The sequence below is a fragment of the Rana temporaria genome, chromosome 4, assembly GCF_905171775.1.
Source record: "Rana temporaria chromosome 4, aRanTem1.1, whole genome shotgun sequence".
NCBI classification, from domain to species: domain Eukaryota; kingdom Metazoa; phylum Chordata; class Amphibia; order Anura; family Ranidae; genus Rana; species Rana temporaria.
In genome coordinates this window covers 297,877,056-297,901,401 of record NC_053492.1, presented here as the reverse complement: position 1 = coordinate 297,901,401, position 24,346 = coordinate 297,877,056, and the positions used below count along the sequence as shown (strand labels likewise).

At 44.5% G+C, this 24,346-nt stretch overlaps 1 protein-coding gene across 1 annotated transcript in view; it reads right to left on the bottom strand.

The window, feature by feature from the left end:
- PEX7 (peroxisomal biogenesis factor 7) overlaps nucleotides 1-24,346 on the bottom strand; it is a 323,869-nt gene that overhangs the window by 130,009 nt on the left and 169,514 nt on the right. The window contains exon 8 of the mRNA XM_040350504.1: nucleotides 5,523-5,578. Within this exon, the coding sequence (XP_040206438.1) occupies nucleotides 5,523-5,578 (56 nt within the window). The remainder of the gene's footprint in view (nucleotides 1-5,522; nucleotides 5,579-24,346) is intronic.

Genomic DNA, 24,346 nt, shown 5'->3' with positions numbered 1-24,346 from the left:
GTTTTCCATCGGTGAAAAAAAATAGAACATGTTTTAAAATTTTCCTATGGATAAAAAACTGATAGAAAAAAACCACCGTCTGTGTGGAACTCCATCGGAGAAAAATCCATGCATGCTCATAATCAAGTCGACGCATTCTCGGAAGCATTGAACTTCATTTTTCTCAGCAAGTCGTAGTGTTTTAAGTCACCCCGTTGAACATGGTCGGATTTTTGACTGATGGTGTGTAGGCAAGACTGATGAAAGTCAGCTTCATCGGATATCCGATGAAAAAAATCCATCGTATTAGATTCCATCAGATATCCAATCGTGTGTACAGGGCATAAACATTTTTGGAGAAACGCTTTAAAGACTTAAGTGACTCGGATTAAGAAACAGTCTTTACGTCTGAAGACTTGGACACAACTAGGGCTGTAGATAGATCAGGCATTGCATAAAGGCAGTAGAGCACTTGCAGCCTTTGCGATGAGAGTCAGAAATCAACTTGGCAATCTGAATTATAAATTCCAGTGTGACTGCAGCAAAGGCCCAGGAACACCCAACAGAGCAAGGAAGGACTCCATGAAGAAGATGGACTCTAAAACAATATGATCTCAGGTTAAGAAACACTAACAAGTGGACAAAGTGTTGGGGGAACCCCCGGGCAGCAGAACTCAACCCTCCTCCCCTGGGCAGGTATCAGACATGTTGCAGGTTAAGTAAGCTGAACACAGGCTTAAGGTATGAGGCAAGGCCTCAAGTACTCATGGAATCAAGAAAGCATGTTCAAGACCCAAGGGTCAAATAGTCAAAGTGACCAAGTATCACTGCAGAAAGACAGTATGGACAGATCAGTGATCAAAGTTCCATGTGGCTTTTGTGGTAGGAGCGGCAGCAATTAAATACTACTTTAATGCTGTAACGGCGAATAAAAGAAAGTGTGCAGTGCAACACTTTGCTCAGTGAATGATATCAGGGCTCTATCAGCATTAAACCCTAGTGCAACAATCCAGCAAGAATTTTGAAATATGGCTAGGTGGACCCCAGCAACTAATAACAAATGAGAAAGTCGAAAGTTAAAGCATCCACCAGAAGTCAATCATACTGATGCAAATTTATTACAAAAAAGGATAAAATATATATTTTTATAACCAATGCATTTGGGGGGGCAGGAAAAATTTCCATACACAAAGGACACTTGCAAAAGCCATAGTGATCCTGGGATATGAAACTCCTTCTCTTCTTCCCCTTCTTTCTGCAGAGCTTTCAGGATGGATCAGAGCTAGTCCAAATTGGTCAGTGCCAGCAACATCGCTCTGATCTGTCCAAGAAACACTGCAGAAAAGAAGAAATAGCAGAGCATTGATATGAAATATTCAGGACTGCTACATAGGCAGTGTGGGCACTGACAGCTCATCACACACAGAGGTATTGGTGCAAAAAATACTTAAAAAACAGCAATTCATGTAGTGTACAACTATACTCAAAACAGTTCATATAGTGATATCCATATTAATATATCATTCAATGGTGTTCATATATAAGTAAAAGGGTGCAACTTTTTTATGTATTAGATTGTCCAGAAAGTGGATGTAGGTGGTCCTCTGAAGACTTGCATGCGCGCAAAACGTGCAGGGACGGAACTCTATATGATGTCACGCTGCCTTATTGAGTTCCAGATCAACAACCATTTTGGTATTTTCGGCCGCTCTGTATTAATTTGGAATCCATGTGGATTTTAAATGCTGTATGTTTTATCGTTTTCAAAATAAATACTACACTATCATACCACTCTTGTATTCCTTGTGGTGAGCACTTTTCCACCCAAGATGAATCGCCCAACCATACCACATTAGAATAGGGGAACCCAGTGTGGAGATCAAGGGCGGAGGGCTTTGTGTGATGTTGTTTTTGCACTAAGACGCACTTTTTGATAATTTTCTGGAAGTGGACATCACAGGTGATTTATCTGTGCATATTCAACGCGTAAATCCACGTACACTCCCCTAGCGGCCAGCGTAAATATGCACATAAGATACGACGGCGTAGGAGACTTACGCCGGTCGTATCTTAGCAACAGTGAAGTGTATCTCAGTTTGAGATTACGCTTAAAGATACGACGTTGCGCATTCGGACTTACGGCGGCGTATCTACTGATACGCCGTTGTAAGTCTTACTGAATCCGGCTAATACCCTTTAAATACATACACTGCATTTTTACAGTTCTGGATAACTGTGCTTACCTACTTCTTAAGGTCTAGAAAGCTGAAGGACAAAAGAATGGGTGCCTGTGGCCTCTGTCATATGGTCTTTCTTCAGTTTGTGAAGGCCTAAGCACAATACTTCAAATGGGGAATGCACAGAAAAAAATGAGGAATGTAAAGAATATCCAATCTCTGCTGCCAGCTAAATAACTCTCTTTAGATCAAGAACTATAATTAATGAACGTCCAGAATAATAAGCAGTACAGGTTGGAGGACATATATAAAAAATTGCACATGACAGCTGAGAATGTTGCTAATTTTCTACCTTACTAAACAGTAAACACATGCAGCTTTAACCACTTCCATACAGGGCACTTATACACCCTCCCGCCCAGACCAATTTTTAGCTTTCAGCGCTGTTGCACTTTGAATGACAATTGCGCGGTCATGCTACACTGTACCCAAACTACATTTTTATAATTTTGTTCCCACAAATAGAGCTTTCTTTTGGTGGTATTTGATCACCTCTGGGATTTTTATTTTCTGCAAAAAAAAAAAAAAAAATGACCGAAAATTTAGAATTTTTTTTATTACTGTTATAAAACATTGTTAATAAGTATGTTTTCTCCTTTACTGATGGGCACTGATGGTACTGCACTGACAAGGCAGCACTGATGAGGTGGCACTGATGTGGTGGCATTGATGGGCACTAATATGCGGCACTGATAGGCGGCATGGATGGGCACGAATAGGCGGCATGGATGGGCACTGATAGGCGGCATAGATGGGTACTGATAGGCAGCATGGATGGGCACTGATAGGCGGCATGGATGGGCATAGATGGGCACTGATAGGTGGCACTAACGTACTAATGTATGTGTTGTACTAATGAATGCCAATCAGTGCCAAACAATAATGCCTGCCAATCAGTGATGCCCATAGTGAGCACTGATTGGCATCCATTGTGGGCACTGATTGGCATCCTTTTTTTTATGATTGTCATCCCTGGTGGTCTAGGGTGGCATACCTGTGGTAGACATCCCTGGTGGTTTAGTGGCATCCCTGGTGGTCCAGTGTGGGCATCCTCGGGGGGGCTGCACTGATAATCGATCAGCGCAAACCCCCCCATCAGAGGAGCAGCCGATCGGCTCTCCTCTACTCGCGTCTGACAGACACGAGTGAGGAAAAGCCGATTACCGGCTTTTGATGTTTACATCATGATCAGCCGTGATTGGACACGGCTGATCACGATGTAAAGAGTCTCCGTCTGAGACTCTTTACCTAGATCGGTGTTGCGGGGTGTCAGACTGACACCCTGCAACAACGATCGCCGCGATATGACGTCCAGTCAGGATATTCAAACCACTTTGCCGACGTCAATCTACAATGGGCGGGCAGCAAGTGGTTAAACAATAAATGATATTGACTACAAAAATACACACATATATGCCAATTTTCAGCCTTCTGATGTGTTTGAAGTGTAGGTTCATTTCAAAAAGCGATCACATAAAAAAAAAAAAAAAATCAGTCAGTCCACCAAATACTAATATTTAAATTTTAGGTGAAAGCTACCATCACTTTTTGTATTTCTCAATTCCACCTATGTCCCCTATAAGAGGTGAGGAATCTTGTTCACAATGATACAGAATGAGACCTCCTAACCTAATTGACAGTGAAAGGAGTAGAAATCCCTAGAAAAGAAATATTGATTTATTTTAGGTACTTATATAGCGCTATTAATTTATGCAGCGCTTTACATATTTAATATGCATTCAAAACAGTCCCTGCCCTCAAGAAGCTTACAATCTAAGGTCCCTAACTCACATTCATACATTCACATACTAGGGCCAATTTAGACAGGAACCAATAACCTACCAGCATGTCTTTGGAGTGTAGAAGGAAACTGGAGTACCCGGAGGAAACCCATGCAGACACAGGGAGAACATGCAAAACTCATGCAGGTAGTGTGGTGATTCGAATTCAAACAACCCTAGTGCTGTCAGGAGAAAGTGCTAACCACTGTGCTGCCCGTCTAATAAAAATAATTGAGCTTACCCACATTTACCAATAATAAAAATACTGGGGGAGATTCAGATAGAGATACGACGGCGTATCTCCTGATACGCCGTCGTATCTCTGAGATCCGACGGTCGGATCTATGCGGCTGATTCATAGAATCAGGTTCCGCATAGATCTCCCTTAGATCTGACAGGTGTAAGTGACTTACACCTTCGGATCTTAGGCTGCAATTCCCCGCCGGCCGCTAGGTGGGGCTTCGGTTTTTTACGCAACGAATATGCAAATGCCGATTTCCGCCGATTCAGAAACGAACGCCCGCCCGTCGCTTTTTTTTACGTCGCTTGCATTCGGCTTTTCCCGGCGTATAGTTACCCCTGCTATGTGAGGCGTATCCTATGTTAAGTATGGCCGTCATTCCTGCGCCGAGTTTTGAATTTTTACGTCGTTTGCGTAAGTCGATTCAAAAAAGCGCTAGACGCAAGTTACGCTCACGCCGAAACCAATGACGTCCTAGCGACGTCATTGGGAGCAATGCACACAGGAAAAATTTGCGGACGGCGCATGCGCAGTTAAATCGGCGCGGGGACGCGCCTGATTTAAATACTACACTCCCCCTACGATCCGCCGGCGCAAGTTTCGAGGTAAGTGCTTTCTGAATACTGCACTAGCCTCTCAAACTTGCGCCGGCGGATCGTAAATCAGATAGATTACGCGGATCTAAAGATCCGCTAATCTATCTGAATCTACCCCCCAGTATCCATTTTAAGTGGCATTTAATAGCAACTGAAAAAATACTATAATTATCTCAATACAGATACAAAATGACACACAATGAAAAAGAAGGCTGTCAAAGAGTTCTTTGATTGGTTTGTTTACCATCAATACTATTAGACTATCAGTCAGTGACAATGATGTGCTTGGAGGCAATATAGACAAACTGTTACTGGTAGCACAAACTTTGAATGCACTCATATAAGCACACAAAATGCATACATAGCTTTGAGACCTACATCTATTGTATAAAAACAAATGTCATTTTCTACATTAATTTAACTTACACATAGCAATTCCTTAGTTATATGTGCATGTTCAACGTCACCCTGGAAAACTGTGGGAAAATGTTTATAACAGCACCTGTCAGAGGAGATTACCTTTGCAAGAGCTGTTATCATTGTGAATCCAATTAATACTGTACACAGAAAGGAGGAGTACAGAAAACACAAAAGGCTCCAGGGACCCAGTAATAACACTACAATGTGCCAGAGCTAAATGTTGAATATTAAGATGGATAAATGTTTTAATAATGAAAAAATGTCCTACCTCACGGTGAAATCATAGGAGCATGATGCCAAAACACTTGGTTGAAAGGGTGAAAACTAAAGGAAAAAGACATGCAATTAATTAAGCAAGTCAACCATTTTATTTTTTTTTATCACAAATGTCACAAGACGTTACCACAGATTATGGCTGTCAATAACATTCCTTCTGAAAATTCGACTTGCCTGGCTGTCTCTGGCAAGTCAGTAAGGTCAGAGGTCCTTATTGTAGCCATTGCATTTTCCAGAGGAAAGGTTGGCAGCCCTGTTTTTTCTTAACACAGATTTAATTTAACAGAAATCTCTATATTGTCACTCTAGGTCTGTCTTCATGTGTGCTACATAGACCTATAATTGTCAGCAAATTAGCTTGTAAATTCTTTACATATAAATGCAAACAATACTTGTGGTCAGTGTAAAATATTTTCCTGACGCATTCATGGCAGCACACACTGGGGGGTTGTGACTCCGCCCCCACAACCTGACAGGATTGGTTAGCTATAAATTCGAAGGGGAGACACCCGGCATCATTCTCTTTTTTTATCCTCACCTGCAGGACATGGACGTACAGCTTGTCTCCTACCGCTATCGCCCCAGCAGGTTCAGCCTCTCCTGTTTGGAAGTCCCCCTTGTACAGTCTCTAATAGAGCTTCTATAGGGGGAACCCCGCTCTGGTGGTCTCAGGGGTTAAATCCCGGCTATCCCTGGCTTATATACAAGCTTTAAATAAGCTTAGACTGGCAGTGTGGCTCATTCTATCTCTCCCCTTTTCCTGCTGAGTATTATGCTCGTTTTTTTATGTTCACATGGCTCCCTGATTGTTCCTTCACACATTTCCCTTCTGTATTAATTCAAAACAGTACCTCAGCAGCAGGCTCTCTGAGCCCTGTAGTGCCTCGCAGCCGCCGCGTTCCCCAGACGTACTGCGCATGCGCGCAGCAGAGTGATGACGCCGGAGGTCTCCCTCGCCCTCATTCAAGATGGCGCCGGGGCGCGCGGGACGCTACTGCGCATGCGCGATTGCGTCATCAACGCCGCGACGGCGGCGCCAGATTCAAAAAGGCTGAAAATTCCTTTTTTTTCCCCAAGGCTGCTGCTTTGCCCAAATTTCACCGGATTTTCTCCCAGGGTATGTAGGTGCCTTTTCCTTTCTAGGGTTTACCTTGCACTTGCACTTTTCCCACTGTTAAACACCTGTTGCTTCCTTTCAGCTATCCGCAATCTGCTGCCTTCCTTGTATGTCTTATGGAGCCCACTGCCCTCGCAGACCACATTCAGCAAACAAGGTATGGAGACCGTCATACTATTAGGTAAAGTAGAGAAGAGACAAAAAAGAGAGCCGGCCGCTAATCACTGCCTTTTCTATTGCAGTCCCATCAGGCCTAGAGACGCAAGCCCACGGCGCAGGGAGAGGTCCAGGCATGCATCAAGCAGGAGATCCCGCAGGAGTCGGTCAAGATCTTCCTCCCGCTACCATCGCTCAAGGCATAGCCGATCACGCCGCAGCCGCTCCCGTCACAGCCGGTCTCATCGCAGACGGTCTCCCTCATCTCACCGCGAGCATTATCATACCCGTCCTGCAGCAAACGCTTGCTGGGTGTGCGGTGCTAATGCTTTGCCAGGAAAGCTAGCATGTCAGACTTGCTTTAATGAAGCAACCAGAGAAAAGGAGACGAGCGCCAGGATGACTACAGATTTCTCCTCGCAACAGCTCGTGGGGGAGTCAGCGCAGGAATCAATGTGGACCTCAGTTCCTTTGGTCTGTGAGGAGCCCACTCCGGGCACTTCATCCGCCTCCGGCCCATATGCCCAACTAATAGAGGCTCATTCCGATCATGAAGATCGAGAACTTGTGTCCGGATTTGACTTCTGTCTAGTCGAACCTTTTGCCCGCTCGGTCAAGGCGACAATAGGTTGGGAAGAACCCGTGACGGAACCACTAAAGGTTGGGAAATATTTCCCCGAATTAAGGAGGGATCCCGAACTGTTTCCCTTCATCGAAGAATTGGAAGACCTCATTAAGGAGGAGTGGGAGAAGCCGGACAAGCGTCCCGGTCTGTCCAACAAACTCTCTAAACTGTACCCTCTGAGAGACTCTAAAGTCGGATGCTTCTTATATGCGACTCGCCAGGCATGTCACTCTGCCAATAGAGGACGCAGTATCATTCCGGGATGTTCTCGACCGTAAGATCGACCTAGAATTAAAGAAGGCTTACTCCACGTCGGGGGGAGCATGTAGACCAGCTATTGCTACAGCAGCTGTCGCCAAGGCCATTTCCGCATGGGCAACCAATGCTGAGAAGGCCCTCCTGGAAGGTGCGGATGGAGGGGATGTCATATCCTCCTTGCAGGAGATCAGACTAGCCGGTGACTTTATGGCGGGGGCCTCGGTGGACATCATCCGTTCTTCGGCCAGGTCCATGTTGGCCTCAGTTATGGCCCGCAGAGCCTTATGGTTAAAGCCCTGGGTCGCTGACGCGGCTTCAAAAGCCAACTGGTGCAGGATACCATATGATGGCACGAACCTGTTCGGCACAAAATTAGATTCGGCAATCTCCAAGGTCACTGGTGGGAAATCGGGGCTTATTCCCTCCGACAGAAGACCCAAGCCTCAGAGAGGTCCTACCTTCAGGCGTAATCTACCTGAGAGGTACAGGGAGGCCAGATCCTATCGCCCCGGTAAAGAGTTCAGGAGAGAATGGAGACCTAACCGCCCACCCTTTACGAGGGGGCAGAAGCCTAAGGCCACCGCTGCAGGGGACCAGCAGAAGTCCTTTTGAAGTCTTGCCTGCCCACCCAGCACAGGTGGGCGCCAGGCTCAGCAGTTTCGCACAAATATGGTCGGACCACATAGAGGACCCATGGACTCTTTCTACAATAAAGTATGGCCACAGATGGAACTTTATAGGGGTGTTGCCTCACACTACCTTCCAACCCACCAAGATACCGTCTTCCCTAGACAAAAGGAAACTGCTCACTCAATACATTTTAGAACTAGTTCAGAAAAGGACTATCGTGGAAGTTCCTTCGCACCAAAGAGGCAGGGGATTTTATTCCCCTCTCTTTCTGGTACGAAAGAAATCAGGGGACCTTTCGTCCCGTGCTGGACCTCAAGCGGCTCATCAGAAGGATTCAGATAGAGGCCTTCAAAATGGAGAGGTCTCCAGTCCATCCTCCTGGCAGTGAATCTCGGAGACTGGATGCTGTCGATCGACCTGTCAGACGCCTACCTCCATGTGCCAATACATCCCGCATACCAGAAGTTCTCTGCGCTTTTCCATCGGCCAACATCACTACCAATTCCGATGTCTACCATTCGGGATTCTCTTCGGCTCCCAGGACGTCACAAAGGTGATGCTTCCCCTCATAGCATTCCTCAGAGAGAAGGGCTGCGGGTGCATCATTACCTGGACGATATCTTGCTCTTGGCAGCAAATCGGGAGACCCTTCTCCTCCAGCGAGAGATCCTAATCTCGACCCTCCAAAAGTTTGGCTGGTTAATCAACTGGCGAAAGAGCAGCCTTCAGCCATCACAGTCCATGGTTTACCTGGGGGGCAGAATTGGACACGAAACAGAACAGGGTACAACTGCCCTTAGAGAAGGTGAATCCCTTAGTCCGGAAAGTGCGGAATCTATTGTCCTCCAGTCTCACGTCTTCCAGAACCTGCCTAAGTATGCTGGGCTCGATGTCATCCACCATACCCATGGTACAATGGTCCCAATGGCGCATGAGAACCCTGCAGAGAACACCTTCTCAGGCATTGGACGGAGCATTCAATGCACCAACCCATTCAGCATCCCCTGGTCATGTAAGACACTCCCTTCTGTGGTGGACTTGCCCTTCCAACCTCAGAAGAATTCAGGCTCATAGCTCCTCCGGAACCGAGATAGTGACATCCGATGCCAGCGAGAGAGGTTGGGGGGCTCACTACCTGGTTCAGACTGCCCAGGGTCACTGGCACTTCCCTGCCTCGGGGACAGTCCTCAAATATACTGGAGCTCCGAGCGGCATTCCAGGCCCTCTTAGCCTTTGCGCCTCTTCTACAGGGAAGAGCGTCCTAATTCGGATGGACAACAGGGTGGCGGTAGCCTCATCCAGAGGCAGGGCGGTACCCGAAGCCTCACTCTTCTGGAGGAAGTTTCGCCCCATAATGGAGTGGTCCCAGATACATCTTCTGGACCTGAGAGCAGTCTATGTCCCAGCAGCACAGAATACGCTAGCCGACTTTCTGAGCAGGGAACTTCTATCCAACAACGAGTGGTCCTTGAACCCCCGGGAGTTCTCCGTTCTGACGGAAACCTGGGGGGTTCCGGAGATAGACCTGGCAGCAACACCAGCGAATGCCAAGTGTTCAAGATTCCTTTCCAGGGTACCCTTTCCAACAGCAGAGGGGGACAGATTGCCTCCTTCACCCATGGGACTTCAGTTTGGGGTACATCTTCCCCCCAACTCCTCTAATAGCGAGGTTTCTATCTCGGCTCCGAAGGTCGTCGGCCACAGTAATCACAGTGGTACCATTCTGGCCGAGGAGACCGTGGTTCACAACGCTCCTACAGCTCAATACCCGACCTCCAATCCACCTTCCAGTTACAACGGATCTCCTACTCCAAGGTCGGTCTCTCCATCCAGCCCCAGACAGGCTCCACCTGACAGCCTGGAGGTTGAGAGGGCTAGACTAAGGGAACAAGGATGTTCCCAGGCGGTTATAACAACCTTAATGCAAGCCAGGAAATCCTCCACGAACACCATTTATACCAAGATTTGGGAAAAATTCGCCCAGTTGGCGCAACTCAAAGGTTGGAACCCCGTCTCACCCGATCCTTACCAGATCCTGGAGTTCCTGCAAACAGGAATTGACAAGGGCCTAAATTCAAGCACCCTAAAGGTACAGATCTCCGCTCTGTCCGCCCAAAACTGGCACCAGGTGGGCCTTGCATCCTTTGATCGTCCAGTTCATAAAGGCATGCGTAAAGATCAGACCACCCAGAAGACCGTCCTTCCCGTCCTGGGATCTTTCGGTGGTCCTCGAGGCGTTCTCCAATCCACCCTTCTTCCCACTTAACTCGATTTCTCTATGGGATCTAACCTTAAAATTATCCTTCCTCATTGCCATTGCCTCGGCAAGGAGAGTGTCGGAGTTGCAAGCTCTCATGTCTAAGGAGCCATACCTGATTTTTCATCCCGACAGGGTGATTCTGAGACCATCAGACCGTTTCCTGCCCAAAGTTACTTCGGCCTTCCATTACAACCAGGACATTGTCTTACCATGCCTTTCCAACGAGAATGGCGAACCTCATGCCTTGGACATTAAATCTACAATTTCCAAATATCTGTCGGCTACTACCCATCTTCGATCAACAGACGCCCTCCTGATTATACCTCACGGGGCCAGGCAAGGCCAGGCGGCTACTTCTCGCACCATCGCCTCTTGGCTGGTCAGGGCTATTGAAAAAGCGTATTCCACTCAGCAGATGGAGATCCCGGAAGGCGTCAGGGCACACTCAACCAGGGCAGTGGCAACCTCTTGGGCAGCATATTGTGGTGTTTCTTCGGAAACTATATGCAGAGCAGCAACCTGGTCTTCCAGGCATACCTTTATCTCCCACTACAGGGTGGACGCCGCTCTCTTGGCTACGGCCGAATTTGGCAGATCTGTCATCAGGGCCAATTCTTCTGCTCTCTAGGGAATAAAATACTTTTGCATTAAACCCGCCCGACTAGCGAGTTATTTCCCAGTGTGTGCTGCCATGAATGCGTCAGGAAAACGGAAAATTGTATACTCACCTTTCCGTAATTTTCCTTTCCTGACGCATCTTCATGGCAGCACACAGCTGCCCACCATGTTGTTCAATGATGATGATATTTACGGAGAATGATGCCGGGTGTCTCCCCTTCGAATTTATAGCTAACCAATCCTGTCAGGTTGTGGGGGCGGAGTCACAACCCCCCAGTGTGTGCTGCCATGAAGATGCGTCAGGAAAGGAAAATTACGGAAAGGTGAGTATACAATTTTCCGTTATGCGTTTGAATTACTGATTAATATTAAACTTTGAAAAAGTAATGTGAAAATGTAATACAGTAAGGAAAGCTGCTAACTAGTGTCAGGATATGTTAACACATGTACAAGGTAAAAGCAAACAAAGGCGTGCTGTCCCTTTAAATTGTAATCAAAACTGATATGCATGAAAAATAAATATATATATATATATATATATATATATATATATATATATATATATATATATACACACACACACACACAGGCAGGGCCCAAGTTACAAACGAGCTTGGGATCAGGGCCGATCCGCTCTATAGGCTCACTATGCAAGCTGCTTAGGGCCCCCCAAATTTCTAGAGGCCCCGCCTGGTAAGAATAAATTTTTGGCCCCTCACCCCGCTTTTCAACTCGCTGGCTGCATGGGAGAAGAGGTAAGAAGTCAGCACCCCCCGCTTCTCACTTTAATGTAAGATGTCATTTCCAACACCCCCCCCCCCAACTTTAATCTTAAATTGACATGTCCCCCCCACTTCTCAACTTTAATGTGACATGTCATTTTGCTTAGGGCCCCCAGGGAGGTCAGGATCGGCACTGCTTGGGATTGTAGGTTTGTTCTTATTTATTAGGTGAACCATAAGTGCCAAAAAATTATGCAGATCCGGTGCTCTAACACCACAAATAAGTCCATACGCTTACTAGAAGGAGTTTCCTCCAGAATAATAAGAGGTCAATTAATAAGAGGTGTAAATTCTTTACATATAAGGCTCACCAGACCTGCATAACGGCTGTAATTCTGTAATTTGTTGCTGAAATAAAAGAGAATGACAGCCAGCTATTTCAGTCTTCACTCACCTCCATGGCGGGGTAAGTTAACGTTCAATGTCTAAATCTATGGGGTTATTTAAAGTAGAATTTGCAAATCTGGTACTTGTGCTAAAAGCAAATCCCAGCTTCGAATGTTGAGCTATTGTGATTCCCAAAGCAGGTACTTCTTGGTTGTGTTAAAGCTTGCTCACCCCATCCTACTTACTTTTGAATAGTTAAATGAAGCATCATAGTGATGGTCCAAAAGGAATAAGTGGGAGTCAGTGGGGAGCAACAAACTTTAACACTACCATAAAGGTTTGCAGCTTTGAAGATCAGCATGGCCCCACATTTTGGTATGATGGAAGAGACTTGCCTACTAGGTACCTACAAATTATTCTTTTTGTTATTTTTATTTTTTTAAGTCATTTTAAGTATTCCTCAGACATGTGATTATTCCTGTAAAACAGTATCCAGTTAGCCATAGGGATGTTTTGGAGCTAGCCCCAGAGTGTACATATTCACACAGTAAAGCACGTAATTAACTGGAAATACCCAGAGTAAAACATTAAAACAAGAAAAACAAAAATCTGGTAATTTACTATATTTGTCATCAGTCCGTATGGCCTTTACAATATTATCTGGCACAAACACAAATTTAAAAAAAGTAACATTATTGACAGATGCAGTGCCCCAAGCAGCATGTTAAATCCATTCCACAATTATTTTCCTCTTTTACATGATTAAACATGTGTTCCTATGATGAACCAAAGTCTAAGCATTCAAATACTGTGGTTCCATGCAAAAAATGATAACTTAAGGTGAGATGAACACCTAATAATTAAACAAGTGTTCATTTCTTTAGTTCAGTCATCTGTACAGAAACATGAAAAGGTTTGCCATTTCTTTTAGGCAGCAGTGGATCCCACTCCTGTTTACATAGGGAACGTATGAGGTACACATGCACATACAGAATAACTACAAATGGTAAATTTCAGACCTTGTCTACCTGATACATACTGTCATACATTCATTACTGAATGGTCTACAGCAGAGTGTAGTCATCATTGGTCATACCAGAATATGTCTGTGTCTCTCGTACAATAGCATCTTTTGTCATTTCAAAACATAGGACAGTGGTCAACATTAGCCTTGGTCTCCAGTATCTGCCATTGGCCATTACCAAACACCAATACACTAAAAGTGCAGCGCCATGAATGCAATCAGATGTTCACATCTAATATTTTAAAACATAAAAAGAGGGGAATAATTATCCTTTCCAGAATAAATCTAAAGGTGCTCGGTATGAACACATAAGAAGGTCAAATGCACAGTCTCAAAACAATCCTGGAAAGATCTCAGATGGGGTTAATTTGCCACCCTTCTCCTAGGTACACTTATAATCAGCTTCTCCGATGATTCCCCAATGTAGAAAAATAAAATAAAGAGGAATAAAATGCTTCTCAGTGCAGTATATCCAAGTCAATTTATTGTTTAAAAAGTATTACACTCACTTGAGTCAGTATATCCCAGCGTTAACAACCAGCAAAATCGCTGCCACATCCCGATGCATGATGCCATCACGTCTCCAACGCCCCTACGTGTTTCGTCATCAATTTACGTTGTCATCGCTCCTGAGAGGAGTTTGAGATGTGTGATGTCATCGCACATTGGGACGTGGTGGCCACCTAGCTGGTTGGCAACGCTGGAATAAACTGACATTAATTTTTTTATTATTAATTAAGTGACTGTAAAGCCTCGTACACACGATCAGTCCATCCGATGAGAACAGTCTGAAGGACCGTTGTCATCGGTTAACCGATGAAGCTGACTGATGGTCTGTCGTGCCTACACACCATCAGTTAAAAAAACAATTGTGTCAGAACGCGGTGACGTAAAACACAACGACGTGCTGAAAAAAAACGAAGTTCAATGCTTCCAAGCATGCGTCGACTTGATTCTGAGCATGCGTGGATTTTTAACCAATGGTTGTGCCTTCTAACGATCGTTTTTTTCCCATCAAATCCATAGGTTAATTTTAAAGCAAGTTGGCTTTGTTTTAACCTATGGTTAAATAACCTATGGGGCCTACACACGATCGGTTTGGACCGATGAAAACGGTCCATCAGACCGTTGTCCTCTGGTTAACCTATCGTGTGTACGAGGCCTAATACTTTCTTTAACAATAAATTGAGTTGGATATACTGCACTATTAGAGGCAATTTATGGACATGCTGCAGAAATGCACGTGATGCATTTTTTAATCTGCCTAACAACAAAAACATCTAACTGTAAAAAAAACGCATGACAAATACATATGCAAAAACGCAAAAAGCACTGCAGAAACGGATTAAAAGCAAACTGCATAGGTGTAAACCAGGCCTTCCAAGACTCCTTGTTCTTTATAATGCTTAATCCCTTCACGCCGATGTAAGGCAAATATGTGGCTTTTGGCTTTAAGGGGTTGTACCGGGGTGATGCCTGTAGCTGCACGCATCTACCCGGTACCGTTTCTTAGAGCGGACGGTTGGCTTTCTTCAACCAACAACTGATGCGGCTAAAAAAATCAAATCTTGGCTGTTATTACAAGCAGCGGGAGGGGATGTCACCCCCCCTCACGCAGCTCGTCTGGGCTCTCCCATCTCACTGGGAGGCCTGAGAAATGTTTTAGTTGACTAAAGTGGTACTAAGTAAATCGACTAAAACATTTTTAGTCAAGGAAATTACCACTGCGAACCACTAGCCAGGACGTCCGCTGGCTGGCCGAAATCCCGAACAATGTGAGGTATCGCCGCTATCGTTGGAGTGAGAGCAATACTTCTAGCACAATACCTCCTCTGTACCTCTAAATAGGTAACCTGTAGAAATGTTTTGTGTCGTCTATGAAGATTTTTAAGTACCGTAGTTTGTAGCCATTCCACAAGTGTGTGTATTTTTAAAGCATGACATGTTAGGTATCCATTTACTCAGCGTAAAATTATCTTTCACATTATACAAAAAATTGGGCTAACTTTAGTGTTTGTTTTTGTTTTTTGTCACAGTGTGACATAAAATATTGTAATGATCATTATTTTATTCTCTAGGGTCTCTGCTAAAAAATATATATATAATGTTTGGGGGTTCTAAGTAATTTTCTAGCAAAAAAATTAGATTTTTAGCTTGTAAGCAGCAAGTGTTAGAAAAAGGCTTAGGCATGAAGGGGTTAAGATAGTTCTTAAAGCAGTATTAAACCCAAAAGAAAACATTTATTATATTGCAGCTTTTCAATTCTTCTGTTTTCATCTGGTATTTCAGCCAGCAAGTCTGTTGTAAGTCTGTTGTATTTCACAGCACAAACTCTCCAGCAGAATGTATCAGTTTACATGGATGAGACAAACCACTTAACACTTGAAGGGGTGATTAAAACGCCTCGTCCGGCGTTTCTTTCTCTATTCAAAATCAATGGTTCCCTATGGGAGCGCATTGATTTGAATAGAGGTCGCACCAGAAGTCGGATCAAGATGATCTGACTTGCGGGGCGACGCGTGTATGGAGAATCTTGAAGGGGAACCCAGCAAAAATTAAAAAACTATTTGCGTGAGGTTCCCCCCAGGATGATACCAGACCCTTCAATCTGGTATGGATCCTAAGAGGAATCCCCCCACACCAAATAAAACGGCGTGGGGGTTCCCCCAGGATCCATACCAGACCCTTATCCGAGCACGTAGCTCGGCAGGTCAGGAAAGGGGGCGAGCGAACGCCCCCCGTCCTAGACCATACCATGCCACATGCCCTCAACATGGGGGGGAGGGGTTTGGTGCTTGTCCCCATGCTGATGAGGACAAGGGCCTCTTCCCGACAACTCTGGACGTTGGTTGTCGGGGTCTGCGGGCGGGGGCTTATCGGAATCTGGGAGCCCCCTTTAATAAGCCATTCAGACACAGAGTTGTGGCTGGCCCCGCCCCCTCTCTCTACTCATTGACTCATTGACAGCAGTGAGAGCCAATAGCGCCGCTGCTGTGTCTCAGTCTATCAGGAGGGAGAGTCCCTGCACTTTGTGGTTGTCTCAATAATAAAGGAGGTGTGTTACTGGCCAGATCACTTAAAACAGAGGGGAAAAGCCATATAAAATAAAACAAATGCAGCAACCACATATAATTATTGTCAAGTTGCAATATAATACATTTTTGGTTTCGAGTTTAATACTGCTTTATTGTCATTGACTGTATGTTTGGGGTCAATGTTCTGCTACAGAGCAAAGTTGGGGCCATCCCTGATGGTATGGCATGATGGATAAATATCTGCCTGTATTTCTCAGAACTCCATTTGCAGAAATGCAGCCCCAAACTTGCAAGGAACCTCCACCATGCTTCACTGTTGCCTGCAGACACTCATTATTTTATTTCTCTGCAGCTCTTCAGTGAACAAACTGCCTCCTACTACAGTCAAATATTTAAAAGTTAGAGTACTTGCTGCCATTTTTCTGCACCCCAGTTCTTATGTTTTCATGCATAGTTGAGTTCCTCAGCCTTGTTTCCACGTTGGAGTTATGGCTTTTTGGACGCAGTTCTTCCATAAACACCACTTCTGGCCAGACTTCTTCAGACAGTAGATGGGTGTACCTAGGTCCCACTGGATTCTGACAGTTCTGTGCTGATAGCACCACTGGACATCATCTGATGTCGAAGGAAAGCAAGCATGATGTGTCTTTCATCTGCTGAATTACATTTTCTCAACGGTGCCCATATCTTTGTGCATCTTCAAAAGAGCTTAAACAGCATGCCTTGAAACCCATGTTGCATGAAAAAGACCATGCTGATGTAGTATAACTACATTGTCTCATGTTGCTATGCATATGCGTATATGACCTGTGACATAAAAACTATCTTCCGCAACCTCACCTTAGTAGCAGAGTTTGGCTGTTCCTCACCTAGTTTTAAGCCTCCTACACAGCTGTTTCTGTGTCATTTAATGACTATGTTTCAACCTACATATGAAATTGATGATTATTGGCACCTGCTTGGGGCAGCCATTTTGGACACACTCACTTGAGCCAATTAGGCTGATTTTGCACTGGAAGGGACAGCTGCCAGATCACTTTACCACTCTGGCAACTGTCCATTCCAACTGCAGTAGGGTGCGATGTAATGCCCGATTCAGTGCATAACAGAGTTTCTTTTTTGATGTACAAACTTGAAGAGTACAAAACAATACTTCAGTCTCTGGGATGTATTGCAGTGTCAATAAAATATGCAGAAAACAATTATTTTTTCTGTATCTGTGTCCTAGCAGTGACCAGTGCTTAACAGTGTCACCCCACATAGTGTAAATTACCCCTTATAGTGTTTGTTACCACAGTATTTCATATTTCTGATATGTGCCTGCTGCACCATTTACTTGCATGGAAAAGTATCCTGTTATATATATATATATATATATATATATATATTTCTTCCTTTTTGTGAAATCCCTGGTGTTGCTGCTAGTCCTCCTACTTTCCCATTAAAAACTGACCACACTAAAAGCACACCGTGGTCAGTTCTCAAACTATGCTGGGAACTGCCTGCTCTCTTCCAATGATCAGACTTATCCTGACACACCCAGCATGCACAGCAATTCACCTGGAGGGTTCAGTGTCCTATTGCTTCTCCTCCCCCAGCTCTTATGCAGCTGAGAACAGAGATTATGTGATCACTTATAAAAGAAGGAAGAAAAGTTATTTCTAATGTGTTTTTTTAATATATCTATACACAAATGTTTCGCCTTTCATTTCAGATTTAAACTAAGATTTAAACTAAATGTGTTGTTTTACAAGGTGATTGTTTACAATCACTTTAACTTCCAGGCATGTCTTGTAGGTGTGGGAGGAAACCAGAGTGCCCAAAAGTGGCACAAGTGCAAGGAGAATGCAATTGCTGTGAAACAATTACTCAACTTAAATGCTTGTTACTCAAGTAGTGCTTTATTGTAATTCTGTCATATACATTTTCAATATGCTTTTGACCTGGTAAACTTATAAACTTATAAACTCAAACAAATAATAAGTGTGGCGCTAATGAGTGTAACTCAACACAGTGATGGTGATAACATACAAATTATAACAAATATTAATGATAAAATGACGAAGTCCATATGTGAAGACTGAATATCACTGTGTGTGATACAGGGAAAATAATACACTATATGTGAAAATAGTCCATAAACAAACAAATAAATGACTCTCCAATCGCTGATATGGACTGACGAATAGTTAATTGTCTGCAGGGATCATGAAAGCATCTAACATGTAACGTAGGGTACTCTTACCATGTATGGTGCACTCCAGCTGCTTAAGGCCCCATACACACGAGAGGATTTATCCGGATCTGTTTCCGCGGATTTTTATCCCCTGGGATGGATTTCCAGCGGATAAAAATTTGAAGACATGCTTTCAAATCTATCCGCTTGAATCCATCCCAACGGATTGATCCGCTGGTCTGTACAGACTCACCGGATCAATCCGTCCGAATCAATCCCCCGCATGCGTCGTAATGATTCGACGCATGCGTGGAATTCCTTATATGACAGCGTCGCGCACGTCGCCGCGCCATCATCGCGGCGACGGCGCGACACGTCATCGCGATGGGATTTCGGCGCGGATTTCGATCCGATGGTGAGTACACTCCATCGGATTAAAATCCTCGAGAGGATTTATCCGCGGAAACGGTCCGGTGGGGCCTTACAGTAGTGAGTCTAAGATGCTTGTTGGCCTCTCAGGACCTTGGTTGCTGCAACCAGGATTCCCCGAATGTTGGTGCGTTTCTCAATCCTTGGGATGAAACCAGGAACGATAAGAACGACAGCAACCAGACAAATCGGGGTTCAATGCAGGGACACAGGGAACGAAAAGTTCCAATGGACTCAGAAATTGAAAAAAGGAGAGTGCTCCAATGGTGCAGGTCAAAACAAACCCTGACAGGTTTTATTTAAAAGTCATAAAAAATGACAAAACATCAAAAAAGTAAAATGAAAGTGATGACATGAATAAAAGCAGTATGGGGTGCTGTAATGCAAAACCCGTCCCAAGGATTGAGAAACGCACCAACATTCGGGGAATCCTGGTTGCAGCGACCAAGGTCCTGAGAGGCCAACAAGCATTTTAGACCCACAACTGTAAAGCAGCTGGAGTCCACCATACATGGTAAGAGTACCCTACGTTACATGTTAGATGCTTTCATGATCCCTGCAGACAATTAACTATTCGTCAGTCCATATCAGCGATTCGAGAGTCATTTATTTGTTTGTTTATGGACTATTTTCACATATAGTGTATTATTTTCCCTGTATCACACACATTGATATTCAGTCTTCACATATGGACTTCGTCATTTTATCATTAATATTTGTTATAATTTGTATGTTAGCACCATCACTGTGTTGAGTTACACTCATTAGCGCCGCACTTATTATTTGTATTTTCTATTGGCTTTGTTTGTTTGTGTGCTGGCAGCTTCTTATTCATTTTGGCTTAGCGCAGTTTTTTCCACAATTGTTTTTTATGCTCTAACAGCAGCCCAGCACCTGTCAGCTGTGGAACCAGCAGGTGGATTACACAACAGCATTTGAGCAGTGCTTTTTTGTTAACCTTAGCTGTGCTTTAGTCACCAACTAGGAGAGTAGATTGTGAAGAGAAGCAAGAGAAAAGTAGGACACACTAGAGAGACGAGGTAGGTGAGGGGTAGAGCTAGTCCTGTGGGATTGTCAGATGGTCAGCAGCAAGTAATCAAATTCCCTGGGAAAGTAATGTTCTAGCCAGGAGGTCCACACACATTCAAAGATAAGGAAGATGAACTGGGTATTTGAACAGTGCTTGGGTTTCAAATTCGGTAGAGCATCCTTAAGCCTAGTACATACGAGCTGAATGTCGGGCAGCATTGGTCGATTCAGTAGAAACCGGCCAACATTCAGCTCATATGTACTACAGCTGGTCTGACAGAAGCCTGCTGTTTGGCTGGCTTCTGTCGAAGGGGCATGACCGACAAAAAGGTCTGCCGATCGGCTCCCAATCAGCATTCTGACCGGAGTGTTCTGGCACAGTTAGTAAATCATTATAGAAGAAACCTGCGCTATAAGTGAACCTGTATGGCACTCAGTACTATACATACATAATCATAAAAATGCTAAAGTGAAAAATTAAACATACATTTTTTTTATATGTAACACATATCTAGTGATCAAATTGATCAGTCCAACCTTGTCTCTGTGACTAAGAATGTGAAAACCAATTAGTGATAACTTATCTCCAATATCAATTGAGGTCAAAAGAAAATAAGGAATGAAAAATATGAATGGGAACTCAGTCCGTGTGTAAGGTCAAAACATAAAAAATTAAAATTAAAACAATAATGAAAAAAAAAACAGTCCCTCAATTTAGCAATAAATGCGGATAATAACAAGAAGCAAACAACAAAAATGTCCAAATAATGAAATATCCACGGTGAAAAACTTAACCCAACGTTTCGTCACTAGAGGGATGTGGTCACATGTTTTTTTTTTCTTTTAAACAGAGTTGAATAGCCCCGCACAGGGGGCAGTCCCTCCAGACATAACCTTCCGCCCTGCAGTCAGCAGCTCAGTTTTTTTCTGCCTAGTTGAGGAGGAGGACCTGGCTCCCTTTGGTCTCAGGGTCCTGAGGAAATTTTGTATTATTTTATTTATTTTTATGATTTTATTTTGAAGAATCTTCTATCAACTGCCGGCTGGATGACAGGCTGGATAATATAGATCCTTGTAGTCCCCCCAGTCCGGTTATCGAGCGTGAGCAGGCCTTAGCTATGTGCTGGGTCGGCCACGACATACCCCATGGCTCCAGGGGTGGCCGGTGAGCTATATGCTCCAGGGTTCACATATGACCGGGCTGCTTGCTGTCTCAGTCACTGTGGCCCTGGCCGACAGCTACTCCGTATTACTCGGTTGAAGGTCTGTCAGGAACGCACCAGAATGTCCTCGCAGGGACAGGTAAGTAGAGTTCCTCCTGCCTCGGCAGGATGGAACAGCTGGGCATTCCTGGGAAGGGGGTTCTCCTGTCCTCCTCTTCCTCTGTCACCCTTTTTCCTCCTTCACTTGCGGGGCTCGCTGCAACCGGGGTATACCTTTGTGGGTCTCGAGGCCCGCTCTCTGTGGGGGGTAGTCTTTTTAGTGGGAAGCCTCCACCGTGGCCTTCTCGTCCACATTGCTGTATTTGGGCACCATTTTGGTAGCACCAGCGCCATTTTGCCATGGCCGCACTGTGATGCAGGTCGGCATTGCGGGTGGCCATTTTCTTGTGGTCTGCACCCTTTTCTCTGAGGTGTTTCGGCAGCCATTGTGGATTGGATTTTGGCCTCTTGTGCTGGACTAGCTTCCTGGACGGCACGAACGGCGCAATTCACCTCACAGGTTTTCCTCAGACACACGCTGTGTGTGAAAGGAGAGCAGGCAGCGGCGCTCAACAGATTCTGACTGGGTGGTGAGTTCCCTGGGTAACCCCCCAATCTGTTCAGCATAGGAGGGTGGACATTTTTGTCTTGCTACATCCCTAAGGGCTGTCAGTGGGCAACATGGAGTCAGTGGCTGACCTTTCTTCCCCAAACATTTCTGAGGCAACAACCGGTGCCCCTGCACCTGCGGGTCACACATTTTCCAAATTTTACAAGGTTGATGTGCATCTTCAGATGCTTCCTTTGGCCGCAAGATTTTGCAGGCGGCTGTTTAAAGTTGCAACTCCTCCGTTGAGGAGCTCTGTTTGTTTGGGGTGAAGTTCGTTCTTTGATTGCTGTTTCCACCCCTCGTTTTTTGACACTGCTTGGGGACGTCCCACAAGTCAAGATTTAAGGAGCTGTGTCCGTCCATGGACGAAAAGAGAAAATAGGATTTTTTGTACTCACTGTAAAATCCTTTTCACTGTCGTCTGTGGACGGACACAGCACCCACCCCTCCTTTTTAAGTTTGTACTGCTTTTTACAAACTGAGCTGCTGACTGCAGGGCGGAGGGTTATGTCTGGAGGGACCGCCCCCTGAGCGGGGCTGTTCAACTCTGTTTAAAAAAACTGTGTGAAAGCACTTTTTTTTTTTTAGAAGAAAGCCTTTACAGCTTACCAGTTTAGACTTTCAGGGAAGGTCTGGTACTAGAATTATTTATCTCGCTCTGATGTACCAGACTAAAAACTAGTGCTAAACACATAGGGTTATTTCACTGGTCCTGCTATAAAGTACTGATGTTGATGTAAATGATCTGGTTCCCGGGCATGCAGCTTCTACAAAAAACACAAACTCCTGCGCACAAGTGGGATCCTTGATAATTAGTCAGATGTCTACAAACAGTTCTCCTTAGATGTCCAAAAAAAACGTAGTGACAGAGGCCTTGCTGCCCTTCATGGATGGGGGAATCCTGATAGAAGACAAAAAGGGAGAAAGAAAGGCGCACCAGCCTCGTGTACTACCGTTTGGCAAATTTTAATGGAATAATAAAATATGAAAACTACTCACAAACATGAAATGATAAAAGGCTTGTCAAACGATAATTGAAATACCCCTCAAACCCACACTCCAGACTGTAGGGGGGGTGGCGAGGTGCGTTGCTGCTGGCTGACGCGTTTCGAGGTAACAGAGACCTCTTCCTCAGAGCCCAGCAGTCGCTGGGCTCTGAGGAAGAGGTCTCTGTTACCTCGAAACGCGTCAGCCAGCAGCAACGCACCTCGCCACCCCCCCTACAGTCTGGAGTGTGGTTTGAGGGGTATTTCAATTATCGTTTGACAAGCCTTTTATCATTTCATGTTTGTGAGTAGTTTTCATTATTTTATTATTCCATTAAAATTTGCCAAACGGTAGTACACGAGGCTGGTGCGCCTTTCTTTCTCCCTTTATGCAGCTTCTACACCCCAGAGGATCTCCACAGTCTCTTCGGCTTGTAGTGCCATGTAACAAAAATCTAAACTAAAGTGCCACACCACTGCTAAGAGATCCAGATACGACTTTATATTGATTAAAGTAGGGGGGGGGAAGGCAAAAATTACCAATGCATTTCGGGGGTCCAAGAGCAACCCCTTCATCGGGGCTTGATTGACAATAATGTAAACTGGACCTTTAATATTATTTTTTCCAGAGTGAATACAAGCATAGGCCTTGTCAGCAGCTGGATTGGCTGTCATGGGAAGGCATAAACTATCAGTGTTCACATAGTAGTTGGAAAGTCAAGATGTATCCTTAGACAGCTTTGATCTTAGGAAAGAAAATGAATTAGGCATATGATACCCTATCATTTACCTAATTATCTAATGAAAAGAATTTCTCAGCTTGTTGCAGGAAAGATTTAGAAACACCTCTGACTCATGTAAGTAAATGGGCAGTTATTAAATGAACAACAAATGAGAATTTCATTGGAGCCAAAAAGGCTTTGTATCACACAGATAATGGTGGAAAATTGTCTAATATAGGATAGTTATCTATGGTCTTTTTTACAATCCTGATTCATTAGTTGAATTGTGACAAAGCATCATAGTGCAAGGCTAAAAAAAAAATAAGAATATCGAAGACTCATGGAAAATTATTATAGGGACCTTTTTTTTTAAACAAAATAATCAAACACTATGCTAGCACCAAATATATGGTTTTAAACAGATAATACAGATAGTGATACTAACGCCTCATGAACACAGGGAGCTTTTCCTTCCGCTTTTAGCAGCATCAGGAGTTTTTTTTTACTGCTTAAAAACGCCTCTCCATGTGATTCTTTGTGTCCATGCACACACTGGGGCAGATTCACAAAGAGATACGCCGGCGTATCAGTAGATACGCCAACGTAACTTGGAATCTAAGCCCGTCGTATGTTTAAGTGTATGCTCAAACTGAGATACACTTAAACCTGCCTAAAATACGACGGCCTGCGCCGTCGTAGCTTAGGGTGCAATATTTACGCTGGCCGCTAGGTGTCGCTTCCATTGAGTTCGGCGTAGAATATGCAAATGAGTAGATACGCCGATTCACGAACGTACGATTGCCCGTCGCAGTAAAGATATGCCGTTTCCG